General features: G+C 39.1%; 1 protein-coding gene across 1 annotated transcript in view; it reads right to left on the reverse strand.

Annotated features, from left to right (window-relative positions):
- slc2a15a (solute carrier family 2 member 15a) overlaps positions 1 to 7,334 on the reverse strand; it is a 33,918-nt gene extending 26,584 nt beyond the window's left edge. Inside the window, exons 1-2 of the mRNA XM_044371965.1 lie at positions 7,146 to 7,334; positions 1,938 to 2,036 (exon numbers count right to left, since the gene is read on the reverse strand). Coding sequence (XP_044227900.1) covers positions 1,938 to 2,036; positions 7,146 to 7,190 — 144 coding nt within the window. The 5' untranslated portion in view covers positions 7,191 to 7,334. The remainder of the gene's footprint in view (positions 1 to 1,937; positions 2,037 to 7,145) is intronic.
- Positions 7,335 to 14,788: the final 7,454 nt, after the last annotated feature.

A 14,788-nucleotide genomic window follows, 5' to 3' on the forward strand; every position in this document is an offset into this window, starting at 1 on the left:
AGACTGGGACAATGTACTGAACACCTCAACAGGACAGAGCAACTGAGATTACAGCTAAAATTCTGAGAACAGGGGTGGATATCATGAATTAGACTGAAACCAACAGTTAAAATAATGTACTGTACTTTTTAGCACATGCACCACCATATAGTAAAACTTCGTAGGAGCTGTTTAGTTTTTATATGCTAAATTACCTTTTGTTTAACCTGGTATTAATCCCAGTGTGAAGGGTTTGATTTCTAATTGTAAATCCTGTATTAGGTAAAAATAAACTTAGAATATGGACAGCAGGGGTGTTGAGTGGTTGAGACACATACCATGTTGCTATGACATTCCTGCTTTGGTTCCAACAAGGGACATTTGTCGCATGTCATCTCCTCTTCTCTCCCTGTCTTTCTTGTTTCTCTATATTTTCATAATATCCACATAAAGGCTAAAATGCTTCCAAAAAGAACAAAGTCTGGATAATAAACTCCAGGACCATGCTTCACATTTTTGTAAATACCGTTGACAGAAACCGCCAATGAGCAATTATAGTCCTGAGTTTCAGAAGCTAGTGGAACAGAGGCTACTCAGGAAGTGACGTCAGGACTTAAACTCACTACTGAATAGTGGAAATAAGCATTCTCTCTATTGTTTTAGCTCTTCTGTCTTTTTGCCCTGAAACTTCATAAACTTTTACTATATTTTAATATTTCTGTTTACTTCTGTTTGAGATTATTTTAACTGAAAGTTTTATGTCCGTTTAAGCAATTGCTGAGTATCAGTATTTAAACTTGAGTGGAATATTTTAGTTCTCTCTTCATGTGTGGTGTTGGATAAAGTAGGCTTCACTGTACACTCATTCTCACTGGGCCAAGCTGCATTCCTTCTAATAAAGTCCAGTATGTCATGCAGTTCACATTCCCCACAACAAGCAGCCCTTCTCAACTACTCTCTCACCCTGTCTGTGTCCAGCAAACACATACAACCACATTCTCCCTCTGTCAGACGCAACGACCAGTAACCACACATTCTTACTTGAGTTGAAACAACTTCAGCTCAAGCAGACAAATCTGCTTCTGTTTGTCTCTGTTTGTGTCATTCCATTGACTTTCTTCTCATTCTTGCTTCTTGTAAAGCCTCTGAAAATGTAATTTCAAATTTTAGGTATTCTCTATAACATTAGATATTTATGACATTAACCATAAGCGGACAATATCAACAACTATCACCACATTTTCATCTAACGGTTGCTAGATCCTGATTGGTGCACAGAAATATTTGGCATCACTTTCCCACCGAGCTCTGCCCACTTCAAACCAATAAGAAAAACAGGGACAAAAGTGAAATAACCAAAACAGTTATAACTTTGGCAGAAAGTAATATGTTCATGTGGAACCCCGTCACTCATAGTAAGAATCTGATTGAGAAAATAGGTTTTCAGGGTCTTCACAATGACATTCGTTTGTTGTCATTTTTAATCTTATTTTTTAAGAAGTAAAGGATCTAATACTATATGAAATTGATTTATTTATCAATTTAAGGGTCTATTATTTACATTTTGCACTGAAAACTATGAAGAGTGAAACTGAAATGACAGCACATTTATTCGTTTGGAGGAACAAATACTAAATTTTGTATTGTTTTCTGTTCTGCTTTTTAATGTGTTGCGAGTGTATCAAGTGTATCATGAATTGCATCAAATCCAATTGTGAGCTCTCTTTATCATTACATCCCTACTAATCAGTAGTTTTAATATCTGGCTGTGGATCAGTGTTAGACAGACTAAAGGACTGATCAAACCATCCTGGCCTGACAAATAGTGAGTCAAAAATCAGATATTTGATATTTAATTCAAAATGGCCCAATAACTCATATTGGCTTTCTAGAGTGCATTTTGGTCACAACATTTGTGTATGTGTGTGTGTATGTGTGTGTGTGTGTGTGTGTCTTACCACAGCAGGGGAGTTGACCACAGCCAGATTGTAGCCATAAAGCATAGAACTCCCGAAGGAGGTAAGGAATGCCACCGCCAACAGAGAGCCGGTCAGGTGCTGCAGACAGAGAGAGAGAGAGATGTCATTGTCAGGAAGTGCAGAATGCTGAATGTAGGTTTAATCTATCCTTTTTATATCTCAAATGAATGATACCGTGATGGTGAAGTAGCCCACTATCCCTGGTATTATGTACACATGATTGATAATTCCACTCCTCACAAGTGATGCCCAGTTTCAACATTCAGTAACAATGCAGGGTGTGTGAAGGTTGAGTTGGCAGATGGGAATGTAGCATGTTCGACTTTCATGCAAGAGATCAGAGTTTGCTCTTAAAATTTGCTTTTTTAATGCAAAATAGTGTAAGTTCAGGCAGAGGCCTGAAGGAGCGCTTGTGTTTGCTGGTTGGCATTAGCTGTTTCTAAATGCTTCACAATCATTGGCTAATTCACAGCTGTATGTCCAGTAACATCCAAGCATATTCATTCAGGCGTACAAGCGTGGACAACAAAACTTGACTCTTACATTTACTCTGCTGATCACACTCATGCCAATGCTGACCCAGACTGGAGACTGTCCACCCAAGAGAAACAACACAATCTGTTGCAATGTCAGTCGCCCAAAAACGACATATCATTATGTTTGAGTGACAGATGCCATCTAGTAATTGTAGTAGTAATTGTGACCCAGAGCAGTGGTGCAGTTCAGATGACGTATGTTTGTCCCCTAACCTTAACCCCATGGTTATTATTGTTGCCATGATGACGAAGATGGCCTAACTTTAAGGAAGTATCTTTAACCCACACCACGTTTCTCTAACCTTAACAAAGTGATTGTTTTAGCCCAAACCAGATCTTTCCCCAAACCTCACCAAGTGGTTTTGTACCTAAACCAAACCAGACCTTAACCACAGCACTGTCACATCATAAAACATGGTTATTGTTTAACATTGTTGTGTAACAGTTTTGGAAAGTACAGACAAATTATGTTGTCCTGCCAATTACTGCCAATAGGGGCGCCATTTCAGAAAATGCCCCATGTGTCGTTCTAGAGTCACATGGTCAAACCGTGTATTTGGTCGTTTAATTTGGATGACTTGTTGGGTGTTTTATACTGTTGACTTAACTAAGATTTATGTTCATGTATGTTTATTAGGGGGATTAACTCTCTTGGCAGAATCTTCTCTTTGAGAGCTTCCTCAAAGAGCAGAGACTTTCCCTCTAAATCTAACTATAACTATTCACTATTAATAGTCATGTATGTGTCTCTGACTAAACTAACCCTAAATATGATCTTTCCCTAAGCTTGACCATACAAGTTGCCATATAATAGAAAGTAAGAATTTTAAACCAGTAAATCAGTAATCCAGTTTTGCAGAATAGTTCAATATTGAAATCCTTGTCTAGCGATAGAGTTGGATGAAGGTATCATTTATCTTGTATGTTATTAGTGCTAGTGTTTCTCCAAACAAAGACCAAATATGAAAACCTTTCTGAAAGGGCATTACAAAGGCATTCATGTCTTATACCATCATAATACTGTAGCCCTCTTTATGCTTTGTGCCATAAAAACATAAAGCAAGTTTGCTGTCAATCTGACCTCATCTTTTCAGTGAAAGACTTCTATACTGTAATTATACTATGTCTAGAATTATTGTGTTAATGATTGATGTTATAAATGCACATGTACCATGTTTAATACAAAAGGTATAATAGTAGTGGGACTAGTGTGGGAATAGTGTTTTGGAATGAAGCTCTAATTTGTCCCTCTAAAATGTCTTGTTGGCATTGTTCACATTCCTCATAGCAACCAAACTAAAGGGCATGCATGGCTGCCAGGATCGAGGAAGCTGAAGGGCAAATAAAGAATTTTTGCTCCCACAGTGTGACCAGTATCTGGTACAAAAACCATCCAGCTAAACTTTGAAATGTAAAGGTATAAACTGTGAGGGAAAGAACTGCATTGGGAAAAATGTCATGAGGAGCGATGCACAGGGATGAAGAGTTTGGCCTCTGGTTTTGGTGTTTTGAGAGGGGGATAGAGTATGTGATGCCATAATGTGAAAGGAGGTAAGGGTGTATAAAATAGTGTTTGTAATGTACAAAGTGAACAATGTCAAACAAATCACAAAAAGTCTAATCAAAGTCAAATCAGTTTGAACTTGAACAAGGGATGTCCAGTACCAGTGTAAGATGATATGAAGGTAAAATATCAGAGGAGACAGAAAGGTCCCAGTTTGGAAATCTATTACCAAGAGGCACAAAATATGATATCAGAGTGACTTAAAGTGCTGAATGACAACAGTACTAACTTCAGAATACAGGATGGAATGATAGCAGTTCTCTCCATGCTACCATGTTAGCATGCACTACTGGATGCATGTAGCGCTTGCTCCTATATGGTTTGCATGCAGTTATTGTAAATTGCTTTGGACAGAAGAATCTGCCAAATGAATATAATGTAACACTAATGCTGCAGACTTGAATTATTATTTCATAAATTGTAAACAATGTTCACACCTTCTGTGGTGTTCATTATTAAATAAATACAGACACAATGCAATATGAAAAAGAAATTGTGAAATAGTTCAATACACTTATTAAAATCTATGTCTTATTATCAGGTGAATATATCTGTTCACTTTTAATTACAGCAGTTTTTATTTATATTGTTTTTTTTTGTCTGGTTTTGTTTCACACCATTTTTCCAGTGACTGTTTCCCTTTCAAGATGCCACTTTTCTTTTATTTTCTCTCTTTTCTTTTTTTGTTTGCATGTTTCCTTCATTGGATAGTTGTTAGTATTGAGGCAAGAAGGAAATTGGGGTGGAGAGTAGGGGTGTGCCCAAATACAAATACATTATTCGGCAAAGCACAAATAGTGTTTGTTTTTTTTGTTTGTTTGTTTTTTTTCACGAATATTTGTTTCATGCAAATATTTTAAAAAATTATTTGTTTTCAGGAAGGAAAAAAAAAACATTAAATACCAGTGCGCAGGTTGGTTACATCACTATCACATTCTCTCTCCTCTGCTCTGCTGTTACGTCAATCAGCAGGTTTCAACAAGAAGGGTCACATCCACCTGCTACATGATGCACATTTCCTAATTTGGACATCACTCCCAAAGTTGATGGGTGTTTCCCAGAGATAAAGCTGAGCTACTGACACACGCCAAGTATTCCCAAGAGACTCTCCATAACCTGTTGTTCCCCTTCTCCTTTCCGCAAAGTTAGGTTGTAAAAAATAGGCAATAAATGAAAAGTGCAAAGCAGTAATCGCCTTTCAAGTTCTTCCCTACACATTACATGGTGTGCTGTCTCTGTGTTATGGGTGTATAAATAGGTAGAGGTCTGTCTGTAATGAGGCGATGAGTAAATATTAAGTCTCTTTCCACTTTTATTCAAATACAAATACAAATAATATTGCTGCCTCAACAAATACAGATACAAATACAAATACTGGGCTCTCTGCACATCCCTAGTAGAGAGAGGTGTATGGCATGCAACTGGAGATGTTGTGGTTACATAGTATGTGACTTAACCATTCAGCAACTGGCCTCCTCAGTAATAGGCCTACCACTTTTCATCAGGTGTGTCTTTGTCTGCCAATTGAGACAGACAAGGAAGATCCAGTTTTATGATTTTAAGAGCTGTAACAGAAAAGTGTCTGAAATGCAAATAAACGTGGAAGCCTCAACCAGCTCTGTCTATTATACAGCCATTGCTGTACACTAGATAACTATTGAGTCAATGATAACTGCACTCTTAAGCCCATTTTAAACAGAGATCCCGCAATTTGCCATAAAGAAGACCCCTCATTATGCCAGCTTTGCTTTTTTTAAACTGAACCAAACAAAGCCAGCATAATGCTGCCCCAGTATGTGATTTTAGATAGCGTGCCAGCGTTCTGGTATCAGAGGCGTGACGTGTAACGGCCAAAATACACCAGGCACGCACGGAGTGTCATATTATGGCTGCAGTGGAGCACGTCCATTGCTGATTAGCTGCTACACTGACCGTTGTGCAACTCATCTCTATTTTTACGCAGCTTTTCTCTAAGTGCTGCTATGTTGCCATCGAACAGGTAAAAACTACAAAGAACTGTGCAAAAACGAGCACAAACTGTTTAAAAATGATTAAAATAAATACCTAATGAGGGTTTTTTTTTCATTATCCATGATCCTGTAGTTAAAAGGATCAAGTTAATGAATTCAGTACCAGTTAATATAGCCTACGCCTATGTCTACTGTGACTTGTCCCACCATGCCGGCTCCCCCTTTTACGCAGACATCGATTCAGCTCTGTGACTACCTCCATAGCTGACTTAATGGTGGAACAACAAATGCCCCCATCCTGTGTTTGTACGTTTTATACAGAACAGTGAGGTGGAATAATTCCCACCTTGAACAGGCTGTATAAAAGGGCTTTAGTAATGCTTGAACACTTGAGAGCAGTACAACAGAGTGGGCATAGTGTAATATCAGCGCATATAATATAATATGTACGTGTGTACTCAATCAGAAGCCTCTTTCTATTGTTCCTTTGTTGATACCAAACCACAAACCCATCACCCACATAGATTTTAAAATATCTTCTGAGGGACTTTGCCATTGGACAGGTGATTATAAAGCAGATATTGCTCCTGTGGCTGAGGGATTAAGTAAAAACTAAGATTTTAAAGGGGTGCTATTGGGAGGATCAGGGCAGTAGGATGATTTAGATGTGACAAAGCTGTGGAACTGAAGAAGTCTAAACCAACGAGGCTGGTACATGACTGCAAAACATAATACTGTATGTGCTATTTATAACACTCATAACAGCATTGGAACCCTGAGCTAGAAACTCCAGAAATGTACAAGTCCATCTTTGATTATGCAGGTTTTGTTTATCAAAATAAATAATGATTATGGAAGTGGTATATGAATAATCAGTTTGGACTAGTTTTTCATCTCATATTAAAGTTTGGTGACCTACATCAAATAACTCGGGATAGGATCTTATTAATGGTCAGCTGCTGATCTACTTTGTCCCAAGTTCTGGGGCTACAAGTTTGAAAGTTGGTAGTAAATGCTATTAGCTGCAAAGACTCTGTGTCTAAAACAATAGGGGATCAGTCAGCTGACGGCCTTGGCTCTGGATCTGACCCGATTCATGCAGTGAGTCTGAACTTACCGATGTGATTTTTCCCGACGATGGAATTAAAACCTCTTCAGCCATTTAAGAAATCTGTCAAAGTCCCAAACAGCAAACAGCAGAAGGGTTTCTGTCTAAACTGCAGGAGATGTCATGACTGTAGTAGCAGGCGTGGTCACAGGTTCAGGCAGCAGCAGGTTAAAGTGACCAGGCCGTTCATGAGCAGTGGGTCAGGCCTCCTCTCCACCCAGCAGCCATACACAGGTCCCCGTTAACAAGCCCACACAGTGTCATCACATGACGGAGAGCAGCGTGACGGACTGAGAGAAAAGCCTGCTGGAAGCAATTATGTCTAAGTGAATTTACAAAGAGATGGAGGAAAGGAGAGGAGGGACAAAGTAGGAGAAGAGGGACGAAGAGAAGAGGAAAGAGAAAAGTAAACCGAAAAGAGAGGGGATGAGGTGAGGTGAGGAGGACAATATAGGAGAAGAAAGGAGAAGAGAGGCAAAGAAGTCAGAAGTAAATAAATGGGGAGAGCAGAGGGGAAATAGAGGGATAAAAAGGAAACGAGGAGGGTGGAGGAGGTTAGAGCGGGATTATGTGGAGAACAAGGGGAGTTTTGTATAACATACAAATAAATAGAGAGCAATGGATGTCTAGAAGAATACATCATGTAAAACACAACAGTAGTTATCTGTGATGTACAGTATATGTGATTTGTAGTATATGGAATGGAACATTCAAAACCACTATTGGTAAACTTTTGAATGCAAGACTTTTTTACATGTTTTATTGAAGCAAAGGATCAGAATACTGATTATTAATCGTCAAATGCCGCTCTGCACACAGACTCCCACAATCAAACACTCCCCCAGCAATCACATAGCAATCATGTGCTATTTTGGTTGCAGTTCAAAGTAGGACAGCGTTTTCTGTGACTGGTCATTGGGTAACAATCAGCCACCTCGCATTACACATTTCTTAATCCTATGACTTTACCTCCACTGCTGCATGAAAGGCTGTTTTGTTCAGAAAATTCTGCCCTTTGGCACAAACATTCTCTCAATTAGCCTACAATTCATCGCATTAGCTAAGTTATTATATTTTTATGGATTAAACAAGGGTGATAAACCATGTTAATCACTGAAGAGTGCTGGTTGGTGGATTTTGTTACATTTGGACAGAGCCAGGCTATATGTTTCCCCGTTTCCAGCTTTTGAGCTAAACTAAGCTAACTAGCTGTCGGCTGTAGCTTCCTATGTAATGTACAGACATGAGACTGGTATCAGTCTTCTCATCAAACTCTCTACAAGAACGCAAATATGTGTATTTCCCAAAATGTCAAACATTTCCTTAAACATTATCCAAGTGCTGTGGGGACCTAAACAGAGCCACAGAAATGTTGTTATTACTGTTATGTTGCATGTAATGTTAAAGAAAGATGAGTGGTGTTGACTGTGGGAACAGAACAGCCCATGACATCAGCTGAGTTGTAAAGCCAGTTCACGGCATGGGTTAACCTCCATCTGACTGTGTGTTCATTCATCACATTTATGTTCGAAGATCTTTATTTACAACCTTTTCACTAACCGCATCTGTCTCTGCAGGCTATGGCATTCTAGTCAACTATAATGCATTGACTTCCAGTTCTGTGGAGTTCAGTTATGTTTACATTCAGAGTTACTCACCAAAAAAAAAAGTTTTGTGTATCATCTAGATCTGGCAAACAATTTTTAATGCATCTCACCTTCCGCATAAAAGATAAAGAGTGATTGAAAAGCTTTTTTTTTCTTTCTTTCAAATATTTTAAAAACTGCAATCTAGTAGTGCACTTGCCTTTGCTGGTGCATTGCCACATTTCTTGGCGCATTATGGCCACCTTTACATCAATAAAATTGTGTGAACTTGTTGACAGGAATGGAGAAGTATAGTTTTTGGCCTGTGGCAAGTCAGCACTTGAGCCCTCAAAAATTATTCCCAAGCCCTGCTGCAGGAATGTGTCATGTAGTCCCCATACACTGCTGGCATTTCACCCCGCCTTTGAGTGTAGCCTTCTGATTTGGTTGGACAACAAGATGTTGCACAAACCAGCTTTACCTCAGCTCACAATACAAATGTGATTGATAATGGACAACCCTTACCAATGGTAGTGCTACAATCAGACAATTTGTACAGAGGCTGGTGCTCTAGGAAAGCCCGAAAGACTTACTACATTTAAGGGGGAGCAGGAATGGGACCAAGAAATGTCATTGCATTCTATCAATTATTTTAGAGAAATGTATGTTTTGTGTGCTAGAGAAAAGGTCCTGGAATTTTCATGAAAAACTGGCTATCAGTTTTATTTATTATACAAGATGTCGATTAACTTTTGTTGCCTAAGCCTAACCACATATGGGAGTCTGGATGTGAACCTTCAGCTCTGGTGTGAAGTCCTGCACCTTGTACGTTTATCATCCACCCTGATCACCTCCCTATGACTCACCTGTGATATACACTAGGGGTGTGCTCGAATACAAATATGTTATTCGGCAAAGCACAAATAGTGTTTTTTTTTGTTTTTTTTTTACGAATATTTGTTTCATACAAATATTTTAAAAATTATTTGTTTTCGGGAAGAAAAAAAACCCCCATGTCAAATACTAGCGTGCAGGTTGGTTACATCACTATCTCAGTATCTCTCCTCTACTCCGCTGTTACAACTATCAGCAGGTCTCAACGAGAGGAGTCACATCCACCTGCTACATGATGCATATTTCCTAATTTGGACATCACTCCCAGAGTTGGGAGTGTTCCCCAGAGATAACGCTGAACTACTTACACAAACCAAGTGTTCCCAAGAGACTCTCCATAACCTGTTTGTTCCCCTTCTCCTTTCCGTAAAGTTAGGTTGTAAAAAATAGGCAATAAATGAAAAGTGCAAAGCAATAGCCTTTGAAGTTCTTCCCTACACATTATGGGGTGTGCTGTCTCTGTGTTATGGGTGTATAAATAGGTAGATGTCTGTCTGCTATGAGGTGATGAGTAAAGTTTTAGCTCCATAGTCAGCACACAGTCGTCGGAGACTGGAGACTCCAGTTCAAGAACCGGTGTAGGGACCTCCTTCGTAAGGTAGTTTATTCTTGAACACTTATTGTAACACTTTAATTTTCTAAAATTAAAAGCGCAATAAAAGCAAAAACAAAAACAGGATTTTTAAGCGTCTTTCCACTTTTATTCGAATACAAATACAAATAATTTTGCTGCCTCAACAAACACAGATACAAATACAAATACTTGGCCCTCTGCACATCCCTAGTACGCACATGTAGCACTACCTGCATTTGCCAGGAATCCAGACAGCTATTATGTCAAAATGGGGCATTACATATATGGCATGTATTTTAACCAATGGACACTCATTGGAATCGATTATCACCAAAAAAATGAGATATATCCTCAATTAAGAGCACATGAATAAAACACACCTCAGTACTAATCAGTTCCATCAAAAACCCATATCAACTCAAGGATTGTCATGCTGCTTTTTACTTTGGGACAGTCATTTGATATTTGTCACTGATCTAAAGATCTGAGATCTTCAGACTTATTTGTTTCTGTGCCAAAAATGTTAGTCTTTATAGTCTGAAAGTGTATTCTTGTCAGGAAAAGCATCTGGAGCAAAAGTTGTAACTAGCTGATGTCTGTTGTTACTTCCAGTCTACTACTATAGATCATGGAATCACGTCTGCGTGTGTTTGTGTGGAGTGACCTCACTTGTCCTTTATTCATCCACATCCCCTTCCTTCCCATGAGTTTAGTTCCAGGTTATTCATTAGTAGTAGACAGACTGAACTGAATTGAAAGCGGTGTGGCTCTTGTTAAACTAACAGGAGCAAACTGCAGCCCACTATTGCTCCTAATAAGAGCTGAATATCAGTTGTAGGTTATTCAGTTCAGTTCAATTCAAACTTTATTTCGGACTCACAAGAGGGTCCATAGCATATATATGGTATAAAAAAGAAAAATAAGACAAGATAAAACCACAACAATTCATCACTCAATTTAAAAAACAGTTCATATGTAGGCTATCTTGCCAGTGTTTTCTGAGCCTGAATGAGTGCCCAGAGCAGCTCTTCCTAGGGCTGATTAAAGCCTCTATGATGCTGTTCCCTGACTCATCCAAGCAACACATAAAATTGTACATCAGATGTCTTGGAAATGCCTCATATGTAGGAACACCAGAGCACACAGTTGACTGGCACGATGCTATCTGGGAACCTGGTAGCCACATAAGGATTAAAAGACAGGGAGGTCCATAGAATATATTTTCATATAAATAAATGTCCATTCTGTTTAACATATTGTGGCACATGCAGAATATGTAGGATAAGCACTGATAGCCATGGTGACTTACTGTACCTGGCAGTGGAAACAGCACCACCTGCTAGCTCCGCTCCACCACCACCAGTGTCAAGACACCGGGGGGGATCCTGTCCTGTCTCCTATCTTCATATATGCCTACGCTTTATGAAGATCCTCCACATCGATGGAGTATAATCATCAAATTTCTTTCTGTCGCTCCATCAATAAATATTGTTTTACATGTAAGGCAGTAAGTGTCGCTGTTGCACTGTCTATTCCCCTGAGATTTTTGCGGTTGTTGCTGTTTGTCCCTTTCGGGACAGTGTGGTTCTAAAATTCATTCTGTGCGGGATGCCATTTTTTAAAAAAGTTTACTTTCACTACTTCGCAAAGTAAGCCGTGTTAATGGCGGCCTACATCATCCTAAATATCTGAACTAAAAACACCCATCCGGTCAATCTGTTCAATTATTGTGTTAATTAAGATGTCAACGTACACTTAGGCGAGTTTTAGAAGTGAGTACTTGTGGTTTTGTATGTAAATATTGGCCGTAATATTGGTTAGCTTGCTATGTATGAGTAGAGCACCCATTCAGTGGAAATAGTGCAGGGTGAAGAATTACCTTTTCAGTTATTGTCTGCTATCAGTCTTGTTATGTCATTTAATGTATTTTCACACTAAATCATATGTTAAGAGTGCCTTATTTAAATTAAACATGTAGTAATTTGTTATTTTCAGAGTTAGGTTATTATTTTGTATTATTTATTTTGACACTAGGACACATTTTCTAAAAAAAAGTTAAAAAATGTACTTTCACTACTGTGTAAGGTTATGGAGCCAGCAGCCAGTGTATTGGATCAGCAACAGAGATAAAAGCTGTCATTGTGAGCCAGTAAAGTGTTGCTGGGTCTCAGCCACGATCTGCAGCTCCTGTGTTGCGTGCCTCCTTCTCTCTGTGTGTTGCCCCATTGCACATCGGGGGGCACGGCGCAGAATCCCAGGGTGTGTGGAGAGGCCGCAGCATGTTTGGGTTACATATACTTCCAACTGATCCCTCCTTATTGAACCAGAATGCATTGCGCGTGGTCCTGTCCAGGGCTGCTGATGGCATGTTTACAGAAGGCAGGTGGCAAATATGTTTCCCAGCAGAGCAGCTGGTTAGCAGAGACAAGTTAGCATTTAGCAGAATTATATCTCTTTAATGAGACTTATTTTCATTTGCAAAATGTTTTTCCTCATTGAGTCAGTTATATCGTACTGGTGTGCAAGACAGTGTTGTAGTTGAGTCACTGAATCTTGAGTCTGAGTCAAGTCTCAAGTCCCCAGTGTTCTAGTCCAAGTCCAAGTCCAAGTCACCAAAGAGGAGTCCAAGTCGAGTCCGAGTTGAGTCCCCATTACTTGAGTCCAAGTCTGAATCATCAAGGTTGAGTCTGAGTCGAGTTCCAAGAAGGGCTCCAGTGCTCCACTCTGGCATGGTCAAAGAGCTGACATACCAATAAAAAAGGTCTTCATTAAACAAAAATGACACAGCTCTCACCATTTCATATTAATATTAATGATGCACTGACTGCAATTCTGATTTTCTTTCTTTATAAGAATTAAATTTTTTTTTAAAAATTTTTAGACTTAAAGGTATTACAAAGTGCAAGCTTTTTGTCTTCTTCACTCACGCTAAAGAACTTCCACACCAACGACATGTTGCATGTGTGGCTGTGGCTGGCTGTGCCCTGTGTGCACAACATGCATGTTGTGTGTGAGTGGCTGTGAGTGGCTGTCACGATGTGTCCACAACTTGCATGTGGTGTGTGTGTGTGTGTGTGTGTGGCTACACTGTCTGTGCCACAGCTGCCACTGTGTGCGTGACATGAATCACAGTGCGGCTATGTGTGGAAAGAGATCTGCCAATCACCGATCAACTGAAAACCGGCCATTTTAGATCAGTGGAAGGATCGACCGGTGCATCACTAATTAATATAGCTAATATCTTATGCCATATTAGAAGGGCCTATTACAAAAAAAACCTAATAAAAACAAACAAACAAACAAAACTTTTACTTCTTTATCAATTATCAAGTCTGAGTCCTCATCTCCAACTTCCAAGTCCAAATGCAGTCAATGCTCAAGTCCAAGTCTAAGTCATTAGTGCTCAAGTCCAAGTCCTGGACTCAAGTACTACAACACTGGTGCAATGATCATAAACGATTGGCCTGCTGGAGTTAGTTGGCTTCTCGGATCATTGCAAACTTACCAGGAGCTGCCCACAAGCCAGAATGCTGCCAGAGCACATTAGTGGACAGTCAAAAGAACCTCATTCTACTGTCTCCATTTCAGCTTGTTTTTTTTTTTTTTTTTTTTTTTTTTAATTTTCTTCATTTCCACTCAGGTTTGTTTATTGAAACTGTAATGGAAATGTGAGGTGGATGGAAACACACCATACACACACAGTTTGTCTATAAATGCATGTTGCTAATGAGAGCAGCCAGTGATACATAAGGTGGGTTTTCATCCAAGCTTTTTGTGCATTAAAAAAGTGAGTGGAAATGCTGGAAATTCAAAAAAAGTCAAAATATTTAAAAAAAAAACTTAAATATTCGCAAAATAGTAGTGGATGGAAACACGTTAATTAGCATTTTCCTTTATTGCTTTTTCTGAAAATTAATTTGCATTTGCACCACATTTGCATGGAGACCTGACTATAGTCACCCAAATAATGTACCTATTCATGCCCCTGTATATGTCCTTTCTCCTCTGCTGGGTTTGGTTGGATCAACGGGTAATATGCTCACACTGAATGAAAATCTGCTTCTACACCTTATCTATGTCTGTAAAGTGAATGCACAGTACACTGTCTCTGCCCAGATACTTCCTGTGCATGCAAGAGGTGCACAAAATAACATGAACGCTTGATAATAATACAGACCAGTATCTCTCCTCACTTTAGCCTCATGAAGTATACAAGCCTCTAAAATGGTTTTTAATGCAGTGCTGTTAGACTGCATTATTTTGTCCACTCCCTTGGTTGGCTTGGCAATGTGAATATATGGCACATGTTGCATGACTTACCAGTACTATAAGCTGCAAATTCACTTTCTTTCTTTTTTCTTTTTTTTCTCTCAATCATACATTGTTTCCCCTGGGTGTTTTCATTAATATACTGTAGCAAAGCCTGGTCCCAATAATCTTTCAAAGTAATGGTTGGGTACCAGACAGGACAGTTATCAGTCGTTTACTCTAGTCAAAGTTGATTTAGTATCCTCTCATCCTGGAGCACACTGTTTCATTGATTCTTTTCTTTTTTCCCTGTATATTTGAACTGTTGGTTGTGATCTGTTTCATACTGC

Source organism: Thunnus albacares, chromosome 14, assembly GCF_914725855.1.
Source record: "Thunnus albacares chromosome 14, fThuAlb1.1, whole genome shotgun sequence".
Taxonomy (NCBI): Eukaryota; Metazoa; Chordata; class Actinopteri; order Scombriformes; family Scombridae; genus Thunnus; species Thunnus albacares.